The following is a 16,351-nucleotide window of genomic DNA, read 5'->3' on the forward strand; positions in this document are numbered from 1 at the left end:
AACTGTAACTATTAATTTGCATATACTTCATCAAATCTAAATTATATTTTACTAAATTAGGTTATCTAGGAAGAGTCTACTAGCAACTTTCATGCCATCCAGCCTGAGAGGCTAACTAGTATAGCCATGAAGACACATATTCAGACTGTCAGATGGATTCCCTGAAAGTTACAGACAATTAGCATAGTTCAGAAAAGACCCAAGATTGAAATTAACATTGTCATTATCCCATAGGTTGTGTACCAGATACCCTATAGGAATCCCAGGGCCATGTGTGAAGATAAGATGCTTTCTGCTTATGACTTTGAATACTCTCTGGCCATTCTCCCTAAAAATATATACAAAAATTCTTTCAAATTTCATTCATCTTCTTTGTCCTGTGCATCACTCTGCAGATTATTAAGTGGGTACAAACGAGTGCTACCATTGTCCATGTTCAAGAACTATGATTTGTTAAAGGCATGGAGGAGTTTTATTAAATTTTTAAATAAGAATATATTACTTTTCATGGAACGTTTAGCTCAGTATAAAACATACATTCCTTCTGTGCAGATGCAGGAAGGGAAATAAGTGTGTGCGTGTGTGTTTTCTTAGGTTCTCTACCTAATTTTTAATATATGCTTATTCTCCAGAAGGAATTCTTTTATTAAAGTATGTTTCTCTTTATATCACAAATCCACAATCAGGGCCAAAATCTATGCAAGATGGCTGGTGTGGTGATGATATGCCATTGCCTGGAAATCGCCCCACTGGCTGGGAAGAGGAAGAGGATGTAGAGATTGGAATGTGGAATAGTAATTCATCTCAAGAGCTTAACTCATCTTTAAATTGGCCACCATATACAAAGAAAATGTCATCGAAGGTAAACATTTCAAGGGCAAAGCCCTTGAAACTTTAAATTCCAAAGGTAGTTTACCCACAGAAAATTAACTTTTCACCTGCCCGTTTCTGGCAGTCAGTACAGTCCAGGCAGCCCCCACCTTAGGTATAGCCACTTGTATGGGCAGCCACCTAGAGAAACATAAGACCACAGGAACTTCCTTTCTCCCCACTGCTACAGCTTGGGATTTCTCTCTTCCTCCCCCTCTACCAGTGCTGCCTGGGACAACCCCTCATCCTAGGGTGGTGCCTGCAGTGGTGAGGATGAAGAGGAGGGCAAATCTCCATGTTGACTCTTTCCATCCCACTGCCAGTTCATCTCCCATTTCACTTTCTCACCTGGAGTCCCCCGCCACCCCCTTACCCAGAGTCACCATCCTCCTTATTCACCTGTCATGTTTGTCCCTATCCCATCCCCAAAGGTCCTGTGACAAAAATCCCTAGGAATGATCTGAGCTTGGTTTTGCTTTTATGTGTGGACAAATCATATTCCTAAAGCTGGCTGTACATCGAAATCCCATGACATTTGTTAAAAGTGCAGCTTCCTGTACCTCAGGTCTACTGAAGTTTTGGAAATTGGACCAAGTTTCTTATCCTAAAGAAACTCCCCAAATGTCTCTGATGCAGAGCCAGGTTTGGGAAGCACTGATTTAGAGCACTGGTTCTTAAGAGGTGGCACTGGGGGCTGCTGTCAGATCCTCCTGGGGACCATTTTCAAAATATGTGCCCAGTCCTCCAGGTGGTTCTAACATAACATCCGAACCCACCCTACTTGAGAATGATTACGTTTTGAGGGACCTTAGAAGTCGGATACCAGTGGATAGCTGGACTAGGTAACTGCCAAGGTTCCTCACTTTTAATCCTGGGATTCTAAGTCTAGGACCTGCCATTTTCATTTTTAAAATTTTTCATTTGGCTGAATTTGCCTATTGCCTTGCCATATAGCTTATGAAGTGCTTTTACATGTTTTACATAAGTCATTTGATCCTCACAACCTTCTAAGATAGGGCACTGATGAGGAATTTGAGACTGGAAAAGGTGGTGACTTGCCCAAAGTTGCAATAACTAGTAAGTGACAGAGTAAGGACTTAAGTTTAGGTCTTCCAATTCCAAACCCCGTGTTCTTCCCACTGGACCATGCTGTTTTGTGACTTTGTCTTTCCTTACAGGGTCTGAGTGGCAAAAAAAGGAGAAGGGAAAGGGTGTGTAGCCTTTTTACTCTTTCTCCTTTGTTTCTACTAGTAAAAATCTTTAGAAAGCAACTGCAAACATTTATTTAGCCTCTGCTGTGTGCCAGGTACTGTGCTTGGTGCTGGGGATTCAAATACACTAAGATATGAGCTTCACCTTTCGGGAGCTCACAGTCTAGTACGGGGCATTAGGAGAGCTTCATAGAAGTGTCAGCTTGAATTTGGAAGATGCTTGGGATGGGATGTATTAAGGAAGATAGTAGCCCAACATAACTAAAATGTAGAATTTTTAGGAAGAAGTGACAAGAGATCTGGTTCTGTAGTTAAGGCAGATTGTAGTGTCTTCAATGGCATGCCAAGGAATTTGAACTTTATTTTGTGTAAAATATGGAACCAATGAAATTGAGTAGAAAACAACATCAGTGGGGTTTTTAAATTACTAATTTTAAAAGAAAGCTAATCAATGATAGTATGAAATATAAATTGGCACAGAGGGGAGACCACAATTAGGGATCTCAGGGAGCATCTGCGTTAATTCAAGCTAGAAAGGAGGGCTCGAGTTGGGAAATGAGAATGGATATATAGTGGAAGGGACTAATTTGAGAGGCATTTCAGTCAGAATAGAAAGGACAGAAGAACTTGGCAACAGTTAGGTATGGGGATGGATGGGGTGAAAGGAAAAGGGATCAAAGCCAACTTCAGAATCCGCGGAGTTAGATGCTTGCTTCAGAGACCTGCATTTGGGGGGAAGTTGTGAAGCTGTGTTCTGTTCCACAGTCAGAAGGAATGGACAGTAGCAATGGGAAAGGGTAATGAAGGCAACAGACTGAGAATGGTCCAGTGAGACCATAATGAGAGACATAGGTCTCTATGGCTTCCAGCCTGCTTATCTACCAGACTGCTAATCACAGACCCTCCATCCTCTTAACTCATGTCTCAATGGAATTTCCGTACCACCCATACCCCAACCTGCCGCAGAGAGCCAGCCCTAAGCAGGGGGAGTCCCAGATTCAACTTCTGCTAGAGATGTTGTGTTCTTGGCAACACAAATTGAAATTTTAAAATACTTTTTCATGTGGAAAACACATGGTGTTTTTTCAGTAGGATGCACATAGCATAATTAAATTACGGGTTAAGTTGGCTTCTTTGGACTAACCTGAGAACCTAGTCACTATTTTTTTACTTTGGTTTGGAGTGAGAATTCCAGAAATCTAAATTATAACTAATCTTACAGTTCTCCATTACTCAGAGGCCCTGTTTTCATATTTGTGGGTCATCGAGGCCTTTTGCTTCCGTCTTTTCCTTCTGACTGCCTGCCTTTAGAGATTTCTCTGTACATTACAGCTATACCAGAGGACTGGAGCAAAGGAAGTTGAAAATCAAATAAGTTGATTTTTAATTATTAACAACTCTGATAAGAGTTGATTGGAGGAGAAATTATTGGCTAAAAATGAGAATTGGGGATTGTCTTAAGTTTTATTAATCCGTCACTATACCCAGATAAACAGAGATGGCCATGGCATCTTTCTACTCTTTTATTTTACAAAGGGAATGATGAAAGGTGGAAACAAACAAGAAGAAGCGTGGATAAATCCATTTGTTAAACAGTTTTCAAATATCAGTTTTTCGGTAAGTATGTTTTCTTAGCAGCTCCTTCCTCTGTTAATAGTGGTCCATGATTTATCTTGATTTCACTCTTTTTAAGAATTATTTTTCATCTTCGAGTCCTTAGGAATGTGCTTGATATTAGAGTAAAATTGGCCTCCAAACCTTCGTTTTTATGGTTTTAGCTAAAAACTTCAATCACATGTCTTATTTTAAAACATTTTAAAAATTACATTAGGCAGTGAAAAATGAAGCTTTATGATCCACTTGAATTTCACACATAATGAAATACAGTAAAATTCTTCATTTTTTATTGTTTTCATTGATAAATTAAGGTCTGCTAACATGCTGCATTTTCTTTCTTCAGAGAGACTCACCAGAGGAAAATGTACAAAGCAATAAGATGGACCTTTCTGGAGGTAAGAGAAAATTAAATCTGTTTATATTCCTCATTGAGGGACACGCACATCCATAACATGATTCTACTGAAAGAGCCCTGACGTGGTTCAGGATGGGGGAGGCTGTGCTCTCCAATAGACGTACACATGCTGTGGTTAAATGAGTGCATGTGTCTTGGAAGTGCAGGACCACTGTGCAAGTCAGTGGTGATATTAGTCTGATTACTTTACACATAATCCTGCCAAGACGGAGTTACTCAGATTGGAGGGTATAGTCTTCTTGATTAGGGAACAGCATGTAGAAGGGCCTAGATGTATGACAGACTTTTAAAACTATACTGGTGGAATGGCAAGTCATTCCATAGAATGAGTCAAGAAAAACAGTTTTGGTGGGGGCAGCCATGGTGGTGGTAGTGAAAGGTCACCTGGATAAAGATGCTAGAAAACAAGGTTGGTGCTGAGTCATGAGGAGCTTGGAAATTTGAACTTTATTCTTAAAATATGGGATTAAAGTGAAGCAGGGGAATGACATGGTTTGGATTTATGTTTTAGAAGAATCATCTTGGTTATAGATTGAAAATAGGATAGAAAACATTGGCAGCAGAAGATAGAGAAAAGATACTAAAGATAGCAAAACCAGGTAGATAATTGCAGTAGCCAGTAATTATTTCAAAGCTCCAAACCAAGACAGTAGATGCAAATAATCTAATTCGATGGAGACATAGGACTTGGAATCAACAAAAATTGATAACCAGTTTGAACCAATTTGTTAGGCAGGGTGAGGGAGAGAGTGTGATGGAAACTTACCTGGACGCTTTAGTAGATGGTATTGTGTTAATCTGAGTCCAGTCAGGAGAAACTATGCAGTAATTTGCTAACAGGAAAAATGTAATATACAAGACTTTAACAAGGAATTGGAGTAGCAGTAGCAGATACAAGGGGAAGTCACTCAGTGAGGACTGACGTAGCTTGCCCAAGAAAGAGCCCCCTTCCTCTCACTATGGTGCCATGCCAGTAGGAGTGCAGGACATCCACCCTCTAAGATACCAGTGAAGGCAGGGCACAGGAGAGGTGTCTCATGGTAGGCAGTTGCTACGGAGCTACCAGAGGGCATGCTGGTAGGTGCTGCCAACCACTGGTGAGGTGAGTGTTGTAGGTGCCATGTTGCTGGCAAAGCTGCTGTGCTGCAGGAGACAGCAGACCAGAACTAGGAAACCAAACCTCTCCTCTTGCACCTTCTACTTACAAAACGTCAGTTCCAGCTGGTGAAGGAAAAAAATCTATAAAGGGCCTAAGTCCATTTTTTTTTCACAGAGCAATCAAAAAGTGTGAAATTGGAGCTGGAGGAAATAAGTCAGTAATCCGCACAGTTCATCCTAACCCTTTGACTACTCACCTTCCATATGTACTCTTCTACACGCATTTGTCCAGTACAATGGCAACGCAACTCTGTATTTCTGCTTAACAAGATACAGCTTTCTTTCTTGCAAGTGAAAAAGTGTTTTACTCTCTCTAAACTGAGGAGATGAACAGCCCCAAGGGTCATTGTATTCATCACTGGCTATATAATCACCCCAGAAATTCAGTCACAGTTTGTTACCTAAAGACTGAATTATAAAACCTAACATGTAATAACTTGTGAATAAGGTAAAAACAGGAAAAAAATGCTTGGCCTATACAAATTAACACATCCATATGACAAACAATTGAAAATATGCAAATCTACTACCATTGTTATTTCTGTAATTGCTCGTAAGCCATCATGGGTATCTGTGCCTTCCTCCCTTCGCTGCATATTCTGTTCTTAACTCACTTTCAGGTTGAACCTCAGCTGCTCTTAGTTCTTTAGCTTGTGGAGTTAAGTAACCCAAACCGTCATTCCCAAGGGATCTGAGCCCCCAGTTGTCCTTGCCTTTTATGGTTGCCATTGTTTTTCATTGGCCTTCACTACTGGGTATGGAAATGCTAAGAAGCATCCCAGAGAATCCCTTGGGTTCCAGATAGTCTTCACTGCCTTCATTTTGTAATCACATCAGTTACCCCAGCCAGTAGACTAGTTTTTTTTTGTTTGTTTGTTGTTTGCCTGCTAGTTCATATCTCAAGGAGTGCAAAATGTCCCTGTAGCAGTCTTCATCTTCCAGGGCAGTGGAGCCATTGTTGTGGTTTTTGTTGGAAGCGTTTTCTCTCTCAAGGACTAAGTTCTGTAAATCAGCAGTTGTCAAAACAGAAAGTGAGTGTTCTGTGAGTGGCTCATTAGGTATAATTGTGAGAGAAGCCGCTCACACTTTCACCTTTTGATTCTCACGACCTACAAATTCTGGTAATTGGAGAGACACATACCGCATCCTCCTAAGACAGATGCCCACCTTTTTAGGATGTTGTCTCCCAACTTGCTTTGTAACTGATTCTTTAGTAAGCCTATTAATTTGGTTAGCTACTTTCAGGCAATGGCATATATGGTAAGACCAGTTAATTCCATGGGCATGAACACAGTCCTGTATTTCCTCTGCTGTGACATGAGCTCCTCAGTAAGACATGATGGCTGTGAGGAGTGCCACGATAGTGGAGAAGGCATCTTGTGAGGCTGTGGATAACAGAAGCTTTACAGGCAAGAAAAATCTGTGTCCAGAATGTGAACCTTTTCCTGTTAGGACAAGTTTCTGCCTCCTTCATGGCTCACTGAATGGCACAGAAGTTGCTCTGATGTCATGCTGGTGGAACTTGTGGGAAATCTGCCTAGGGTGCTGTGAAAAGGCATTCATGGAGAGGTATCTCACTGGAGACACTGCAGCACAACCGTGATGTGCGAGGGAGGGGAATGCTGGGAGAAGCTCCCACTGAGTGCAGCTGACCCACCAGGCAATGGAGAAGCTGCAAGGGCTGCCCATGCCTACCAAGTGCACATGCTGGCTCAGGAAGCAACACCCTTCCTCTTGCCCTGTCTCTCGAGCTCTGTCTTCTGACAAAGCCTCAGTACCAGCTGGCTAAGGAAAAAAATGTAAAGGGTCCAGATATATTTTCATAGAGCAGTCAAAAAGGGTGAATTTGGAGCTGAGAGATAATAAATCAATAAATGGTCATTATTTGAGTTAAGAAATACAGGAATAGCAGGCTTGATAGATACTGAGTTTGAAGGTGCTCTGAAAATCATCTGGTCCAGTAAACAGTCGAAAATCTGGATGTGAAGCTCAGAATAGATGGGGCTGGAGATATGAAGTGTAATTAATTAGTGTGGATGATAGTGTAAGCTATAGGAATAGTTTGACTAGAGAGAGTTGGAGGATAATGGACCGAAGACAGTTCTGGGGAATAATGGCATTTAGGGGAGTGATCCTAAGCAGAAGTGGGACAAGTTAGAGTAGAATAATTTTTCAAATGCCAAGTGAGTACAGTTTTGAAGGGAATGGATTTGACAGTGGGGCTCGGGGGTAGTTATTGGTAACTAATGGACCTTACTAGAGGACTGGTGGACTGAGGGGAGATTGCCACATTTTTAAAGGGATGCAGAAGTGTTGGAGAATGGCTTGTGGAAAAAATGTAACATACTACTCTCTTTTTTTTTTTTTTTTTTTTGAGATGGAGTCTCACCCGGGCTGGAGTGCAGTGGCGCAATCTCGGCTCACTGAAACCTCTGCCTCCTGGTTTCAAGCGATTCTCCTGCCTCCACGCCCAGCTAATTTTTTGTATTTTTACTGGAGACGGGGTTTCACCATGTTGGCCAGACTGGTTGGAAACTCCTGCCTGCCTCGGCCTCCCAAAACACTGAGATTACAAGCATGAGCCACTGTGCTCAGCCGCTACTACTCTTTCAAAAGATATTTGCATAGGCAAAAATAATGTGAATTATCAAGAAGGAACAGCTTGGAGAGAGACTTAGGAGAACTGGTTGGAATTGGTTACAGGATTAGATGAAGAGAGTGGGGGAAAGAGTTCACAATGGCTAGCTTGGGTCTTATCAGTGAATTATGACATCTTAACAGGGAGAGAGAACAGAGGAGGGAGCTGTGGTAAGGATTATTGACATTCAAGAGAGGGCTCTTAAACAAGTGTGAAAGGTGGATTTTGTAGATACCAGATTCATGACTGGAACAGTACTTCTTAGCTACTTTATGAATTGTTTTCCTTCTGTTAAAATGTTTTCCTTTTCCACTTACCTGGAATGAGAGTAGTAAAGGTAAGTATTATGGTGGTGGCAGACATCTCAAAGAACAGCAGTTGCAAAGAAATGATGGATGAGATTTGAGGATTGAGAAAACGTCTAGAATGAGGAATAGGGAGATGAAAACCTGTGTTAACAGTGACAATGAGGCCAGGCACAGTGGCTCATGACTGTGATCCCAGCACTTCAGGAGGCCGAGGTGGACAGATTACTTGAGGTCAGGAGTTGGAGACCACTCCGGCAACATGGTGAAGCCTTTGTCTCTACAAAAAAAATACAAAAATTAGCTGGGCGTGGTGGTACATGCCTCTAGGCCCAGCTACTCGGGAGGCTGAGGTGAGAGGATTGCTTGGGTCGGAGAGGCACAGGCTGTGGTGAGCCAAGATTGTGCCACTACGCTCCAGCCTGGGCAACAGAGCCAGACACTGTCTCAAAAAAAAAAAAAAAAAAAAAGTGACAGTGGGACATCGAAGTGGATGTGCTTAGCAGGCAGGTAAAAATGTGGGACTGAGCTCAGTTGTGAAGTCTAAGCTACACGTTTATATTTGGGCATCACTTGAATGGGAGTGACTGCTGATACCTTGATAAGTCTAAGGAAAGCAAGTTTACAGAGAGAGTCAAAAGACTGAGACCCTGAGTCTACTTTGTCAGCTGCAGAGTATCCCAGCATTTAAGAAGCACCCGAGGTGAGCTCAGCATGGATAGAGGAAGAGAAACCAGAATGGGCAGATGGTAAGGATGGGTGGTAGAGAGGATTGTCCACTTTTCAAAGATTTGTTGAAATAGAGCAGTAGCTTTTGGACTGGAGCTGGCTATATCCAGCAAAGATTTTGCAGGAAAAAAGTTTCCATGAAAGAAGATCATTTTTTATTGCAGAGCAGTCAGAATGAGGAGAGGAGCAGACAGAGCAAAGCCTAAGAGAGGGGAAGATGTTACCCTGTCTGGTGTCCAGTTTCCTCATCTGCTAAAAGGGCGATAACAGTAGAGTTACAAGCATTAAATTAGTACACATAAAACATTCATAGGCCGGGTGCGGTGGCTCACGCCTGTAAATCCAGCACTTTGGGACGCCAAGGCAGGCATATCACCTGAGGTCAGGAGTTTGAGACCAGCCTGGCCAACATGGTGAGACCCTGTCTCTACTGAAAATAAAAAGAATTAGCTGAGCGTGGTGATGGGTGCCTGTAATCGCAGCTGCTCAGGAGGCTGAGGCAGGAGGATTGCTTGAACCCGGGAGGCAGAGGTTCCAGTGAGCTGAGATCACGCCACTGGACTCTAGCCTGGGCTACAGAGTGAGACTCCTTCTCAAAAAAAAAAAAAAGAAAAGAAAAGAAAAAGCACATATAATGGTGACTGACATAAACCAAGCATTTATTAAATGGTGGTTTATCACAGTGGGTGCTGATTGTTTTTATTACTTGTTAATGGAAACTTACCTGTATTATAAAACTCAGCAGATTAGAGATGGCTAAAGGTGCCTTAAGTTATGTAGCCTAAGAGTCCTTTTAAAACGAGGCCAGGCCTGGTGGCTCATACCTGTAATCCTAGCACTTTGGAAGGCCGAGGCGGCTGAATCACTTGAGGTCAGGAGTTCAAGACCAGCCTGGCCAACATGGAGAAACCTACATCTCTACTAATAATACAAAAATTAGCCAGGTGTGGTGGTACACTCCTATAATCCCAGCTACTCGAGAGGCTGAGGCATGAGAATCACTTGAATCTAGGAGGTGGAGATTGCAGTGAGCCGAGATCCCACCACTGTACTCCATCCTGGGACACAAAGTGAGACTGTCTTAAAAAAAAAAAAAAAAGTGAGGTTATCAGCCAGCCACCTTCTGTTTACTAGTCTATTTCAAGTTAATTATTTCAATAAAATAACAGTATCTCCTAATTGCGACTTCACTTGTGAGGAATGCAAAATTTATGAAATGCAAGTGTATTTTTCACATACCCTTATCTTGGCTGAAGTCATTTCAGTTTGGAAAGTGAGTGTTTTGCTTTTGTTGTAAATTTATCTGAAACCAATTGGGTTGTCTTCCTGTTTGATAACATAGTCTCCTGCATTTATTAGGAATGTTACAAGACAAACGAATGGAGATAGATAAACATAGCCTAAATATTGGTGATTACAATCGAACGGTCGGGAAAGGCCCTGGTTCTCGGCCTCAGATTTCCAAAGAGTCTTCCATGGAGCGCAATCCTTATTTTGATAAGGTAAGGTGTTTTACTTTTACCTCTGAGTTGATAAACCAGTACACTTAATAGCATAATTTTCACACTAATATTTTAAAACCTTTTATATAATATAAAGTGTTACAATCCAGTACCAAATCTTGTTACTGGATTTTGAAGTTCACTGTCTTTTTATGTCTCAATTTAGCATAGAGGTTGCATTTATATTTTTCTTCTTAATCCCATGAAATATGTTTGGCTCTTTTTGTGTGCTCTAGAATTAACACTAATCTGATCTCTTCTGTTTTCTACCTGTTTCCTGTTGATGCTGGAATGTCATGTGACTTCTCTTCTGTTCCTGCAATGATTTCTCCCTTCCACTTGTTTGCTTGGCTGGTGTTGCACATCTTTCTGTCTGTCCAATCAGGATGGCATTGTAGCAGATGAATCCCAAAACATGCAGTTTATGTCCAGTCAAAGCATGAAGCTTCCCCCTTCAAATAGTGCACTACCTAACCAGGCCCTTGGCTCCATAGCAGGGCTGGGTATGCAAAACTTGAATTCTGTTAGACAGGTAAGTCCAGATGTGTATTTTAGGCTCTCAGTTGAATGATTTGTATTAGTAATAAGATCTCTCTTACATGTAGTTACTGTGTTTAAATCATAGTACAATGTGGCAATGAGATGTTTGTCCCTAAAGAATCCCACTGTTACTTGTTGCTGTTTGTTTTTATAGAATGGCAATCCCAGTATGTTTGGTGTTGGAAACACAGCAGCACAACCCCGGGGCATGCAGCAGCCTCCAGCACAACCTCTTAGTTCATCTCAGCCTAATCTCCGTGCTCAAGTGCCTCCTCCATTACTCTCCCCTCAGGTAAATAAGCTTTCCTTACATTCTCCTGTTTACCTGCAAAAAGGATCTTGCATGATTTTGTATTTGAATAAAATGGCTGACTAAGCATTATCATATTTATTAGCATCTTTGAGATTCAGCCAGTTCTGAATTAACTATTACAAAAGGTTGTAGGAAGGATAAGTCAGGGATAATTTAAATCCAAAATTTACCGTTTTCTTCTATAAAACATTTCTTGAGAGTAGGACAAAAGCAAAGTAAAATTGGCTAGTTTAAGATGCATCTCTGTCATCTTTTACTTAACCCACGAAAAAGTGTAAGTGAATGGTCAGTTAGTAAGACAGAGACAAAGACTATAACCCCCAATGAATGGTCCACAAATTTAACTGCCCTATTGACAACTTAAAACACACAGTACAAGTAGTTAGTGTGAGTTATTTTATCAAGATCATTAACTTACCATTGTGATCCTAAGGTTCCAGTTTCATTGCTGAAGTATGCACCAAACAACGGTGGCCTGAATCCACTCTTTGGCCCTCAACAGGTAGCCATGCTGAACCAGCTATCCCAGCTAAACCAGCTTTCTCAGATCTCCCAGTTACAGGTAAGCAGAGTCATAGTCTTTCTTAGTACACATTTATGGAGCATCTACTGTATGCCAAACACTAGACTCTGTGCAGGACATAGTGCACTAAACAAAACAGGCGTAGTCATAGTCCTCATGGAGCCTACAGTCTATCGGGGAAGACAGATCATGAACATCTGTGAAGAGTGTTTTGAAGAAGTGCAAAATGCTGTGAGAGGAGGCGTCAGCCAAGTCTGGGGTGCTAGTGGGAGTAGCATGATTAGGAAAAGTTTCTCTGTTGAAGTGAAAGTTTAGATTGAACTAAAGACTGAATTTCAGCAGTGATGAGAAACCAGAGAGTCCAAGGAGGAGATTGTACTAGATAATGCTAGACATGTTGGCATTGGCTAGATCACGTCGTGCCTCTGTAGGTCCATCTGCTGTCGTCATTTGGAAGCACACGCCTTTGTAATGGTGTGATAGTAACAACCTTTTCGCCATCTTTCCTCTAGCGATTGTTAGCGCAGCAGCAAAGGGCGCAGAGCCAGAGAAGCGTGCCTTCTGGGAACCGGCCGCAGCAAGACCAGCAGGTACAGCCGGCCCTCCAACTCGCGATGCTGTCTTTGTGTTAATAAACTCTGCTTATCTCCATTCTAGCATGAGATTCAGAAATGTCTTTCTTAAAACAATCTTACTAAGATGTAATAATGCAGTATGTTGTTGATTAAGTCTGCTGGTTGCCCATGAGTTATGTGAACATTATACAGTGATTATTCACCTTTCTGCTGAGAAGAAAGTGAATTCAAAAATGAAGAATATGTAGTTTTCTGTGAAGACTTTTTCCCCAGTAATTTTTTCCAATCATTTCATTGTTTTAAGGGTCGACCTCTTAGCGTGCAGCAGCAAATGATGCAACAATCTCGTCAACTTGATCCAAACCTGTTGGTGAAGCAGCAGACTCCACCATCTCAGCAGCAGCCACTCCATCAGCCAGTCATGAAGTCTTTCCTTGACAATGTCATGCCCCACACTACACCTGAGCTGCAAAAAGGGCCATCACCAATAAATGCTTTCAGCAACTTCCCTATAGGTGGGTTTCTCCATGGCCCAAGTATTGGACTGATGCTTAGGTATCACAGGCATGCCTCCTTCACACGTACCCTTACAGCTCTGTTCCTTCGCGAAAGCTACATTGATCTCTTAGCTGTTCCCTGTCAGAGAGTTGCCATCCCCTCTCCTAGTTTTAACCTGCTCCACGTTCAGGGAAGTTCTCTCTCCTCAAGAAAATCACAATTTTTTTTTTTTTTTTTTTTTTTTTTTAGGACAGAGTCTTGCTCTGTCACCCAGGGTGGAGTGCAGTGGTGAGATCTTGGCTCACTGCACCCTCTGCCTCCCGGGTTCAAGCGATTCTCGTGCCTCAGCCTCCCGAGTAGCTGGGATTACAGGCACGCACCACCACGCCTAGCTAATTTTTGTATTTTTAGTAGAGTTGGGGTTTCACCATGTTGGCCGGGCTGGTCTAGAACTCCTGACCTCAGGGGATCTGCCTGCCTTAGCCTGCCAAAGTGCTGGGATTACAGGCATGAGCCACCGTGCCCAGCCTTCAAAATCACACTATTTCAAAAACTCCACACTCGTTTAAAGTGCATTAGAACAAAGGAAACATTTCACTTTTTAAAGGACTAGCTGTCTTGATCTTAAGTAGGATGTTAAGGGTGGGAAGGCCGATGTTCTTGTTAGAAACAGTACACCAGAGAATTTTTGAGCAGTGCTGTTTTGGTGAAACAGCTGGGGATGGTCACAGTCACATTTGCTAGCTCTCAGAACTTGAAGTTTTAACTACTAAGTATGTATAAATGATTGCTGATATAAATTAAAAAATGGAGGTAAGAAAGGAGATTGCCTTTCTTATACATGCAACTCCCCACCCCCACCCACTCCTTTTTTTCTTTGTTATCTCCAGGCTTTTATTCACTGGGTGGAGATTTTGAGCTTGTATGTTGTCTCTTTCCTAGGTCTCTTTTTTTTCTTGTGCCCTTGATTATATTTTGATCATTGATTGTTCATGCCCTGTTAATTTTGCTTTTTTTTTTCTCTCTTTTCCCCGTACAGTGGTTTCTTATAAACCAGCCTTGCTGGTTGTTAGCCAGAGTGTTTGAAGACCATCAGTTAACTAGTGTGTTCTGGGCTGTGGGCAGAGGCTGGGGCATTCTGTTGCCTCTGCTGCTGCGTCACTCTGTGACTGAACTGGTTTGGCTTACCCTGGTGTTAACACAGACTCTCACCTGGGCCATAAATTGCACTTTGAGTCCTTAGGCTTGTTAGCGATCTCTGCATTTCCAAAAACAGTTCCCTTGTCAGTTACTACTGTGGGTGAATACTGAAGAAGCCATTTAGTGGTAGCCAGGTGATGTCAGAGACAACAGTTAATAGTAAAAGAATGATACCCAAGTACAAGGAGAAGTTTCTGTCTCACCAGTGAAGGGAACTGGCTCTTCCTATTTGACTACACACTTGACATATAAATTGGGCCACATAAGTTCTAAGCATAGGATTTCCTGCCCTGACCGGCTTCTCAGTGAGGGATACTTCTTGATTAAGAAAGTCTGCTTAGCCCATGCAAATACCAATACAGTTATCTAAGTTGGGCAACAGGCTATGGCCTGTTGGCCAAATTTGGCCCACTGCCTGCTGTTGTAAGGTTTTGTTGGACACAGCCACATTTTCTCTAACCTGGGGTCTGTGGCTCTTTTCGTGCTGCACCAGCAGAGTTGCATGGAGACACCGGGACCATGTGGCCCACAGAGCCTGAGATACCGGCTGAACCTCTGCAGAAAAAAATTGTCAACTCCTGATCTGATTGATGGGTCCAAGAGTAGCAAATTTAATTGCTCTCTGCAAAAATGTGCATGGTATTAGAGAATTCATATTATTAAAGTTTTCAGGTTTGGCAGACCTTAACATCACATGGACTCATCAGACCAGAGAATTTAAAACAATTTAATTTGGAACTTAGAATAAGAACCTCTTGGGAATTTTGAAACAAAGATTCTGGCTCCCACTGGAAAGTCTTCATTTTTAAACAAGCATTTTAGGTGATTCTAATATTAATAGTCCCTAGATTGCTCTTTTAAGAAAAACTAGCTTAATAGTTTTCTAACCACTGTATCTAAGGTTGAAATTTCCATTCTTGTTCCAAGAGAATATCCAAGTCTGAGGGGCCTCATCAGCAAAGATCAAGTAAATTGTGCCTTAAGATATATCCGTCCCCCGCCTAGGTGTAATTGCTAGTACAGGACATTTTTGCTTTAGAATTTGCAAGCAAAAGATAGCAACTGAAAGTGACCACAGATCTTCATGCATAGGTACACTTGGGAAATAGCTAAACAGATACATTTTATTCCAAGTAAACTTATACATCTGGCTTCCTTAAAACTTTTCTCCCTCTTATTTTGCCAAGGAGTTTTAAAATCATCAAAATTTTATGGAGAAATATTTTCTACATATAACTAAATTATAGTATTAACAGTTACATGGTTTGAAAACATTAGTTACATGTTTTTCTAGGAAATAGAAGTTGTGCTACTAGAAAGAAAATGTGCTGTATTTTCTAAGGTTTTGTTTTGTTTTTTAATTTTTCAGGCTTGAACTCAAACTTGAATGTAAATATGGATATGAACAGTATTAAAGAGCCACAGTCAAGACTAAGGAAGTGGACGACAGTGGACAGCATTTCTGTGAACACATCTTTGGATCAAAACTCCAGCAAACATGGTACAAAAGATACATCTTACCAAAAAAAAAAAAAACCTGCAGAATACTAGATTTAGGCCTTTATTTTATTTTAAATGTGTTTTCAAAGCCAAATTATCTTAGAACTTTTCCTCCTTTAAAAAAAGTTGTTATTAAGTCTTAGTTACAATAAGAGACTTTCAGATGAAAAGCAAAATTTACCTCTACTCTGTTTTATAAAGGAGAGATCAGATGATACATTTTTTAAAATTATTTTCCCTTTGGCTTTTTAAATTTTTCTAAGTGATTTTATTCTTATATTATTACACTTATTAACATTTACTGGATTTAATTTGATATGTTCTTAGGACATTTAAAACTTCTACCAGGGTCCCATTCCGTCACCCAGGCTGGAATGCAGTGGCATGATCTCAGCTCACTGAAAACTCTGCTCCTGGGTTCAAGCAGTTCTCCTATCTCAGCCTCCCAAGTAGCTGGGATTACAGGCCTGAGCCACCATGCCTGGCTAATTTTTGTATTTTTAGTAGAGACGGGGTTTCATCATGCTGGCCAGGCTGGTCTCAAACTTCTGACCTCAGGTGATCCATCCGCCTTGGTCTCCCAAAGTGCTGCGATTGGAGGCATGAACTACTGCACCTGGCCCATAATTTTATTTCTATCAATTCCTTATATATGGACACATTTTTCTTTATATAGCTTATTGCTATGTGTAAGTCATATGGATTTAACAGTATTGTCTTTTCAGCAATTAAATTTTGTTTTAGAAATGCCATTTTC

At 41.3% G+C, this 16,351-nt stretch overlaps 1 protein-coding gene across 6 annotated transcripts in view; it reads left to right on the top strand.

Moving 5' to 3' along the window:
- The window catches only part of TNRC6A (trinucleotide repeat containing adaptor 6A), a 213,661-nt gene that overhangs the window by 181,563 nt on the left and 15,747 nt on the right, over positions 1-16,351 (top strand). For 3 of the 6 annotated variants that reach the window (XM_058440833.1, XM_058440837.1, XM_032157144.2), the window contains 11 exons: positions 687-862; positions 2,049-2,081; positions 3,618-3,698; positions 4,042-4,093; positions 10,303-10,445; positions 10,831-10,977; positions 11,140-11,277; positions 11,732-11,860; positions 12,334-12,411; positions 12,701-12,911; positions 15,464-15,595. In XM_058440833.1, coding sequence (XP_058296816.1) covers positions 687-862; positions 2,049-2,081; positions 3,618-3,698; positions 4,042-4,093; positions 10,303-10,445; positions 10,831-10,977; positions 11,140-11,277; positions 11,732-11,860; positions 12,334-12,411; positions 12,701-12,911; positions 15,464-15,595 — 1,320 coding nt within the window. The remainder of the gene's footprint in view (positions 1-686; positions 863-2,048; positions 2,082-3,617; positions 3,699-4,041; positions 4,094-10,302; positions 10,446-10,830; positions 10,978-11,139; positions 11,278-11,731; positions 11,861-12,333; positions 12,412-12,700; positions 12,912-15,463; positions 15,596-16,351) is intronic. The other 3 variants (XM_058440835.1, XM_058440834.1, XM_058440836.1) reach the window with 3 other exon arrangements.

Source organism: Hylobates moloch, unplaced genomic scaffold, assembly GCF_009828535.3.
Source record: "Hylobates moloch isolate HMO894 unplaced genomic scaffold, HMol_V3 SCAFFOLD_6, whole genome shotgun sequence".
NCBI classification, from domain to species: domain Eukaryota; kingdom Metazoa; phylum Chordata; class Mammalia; order Primates; family Hylobatidae; genus Hylobates; species Hylobates moloch.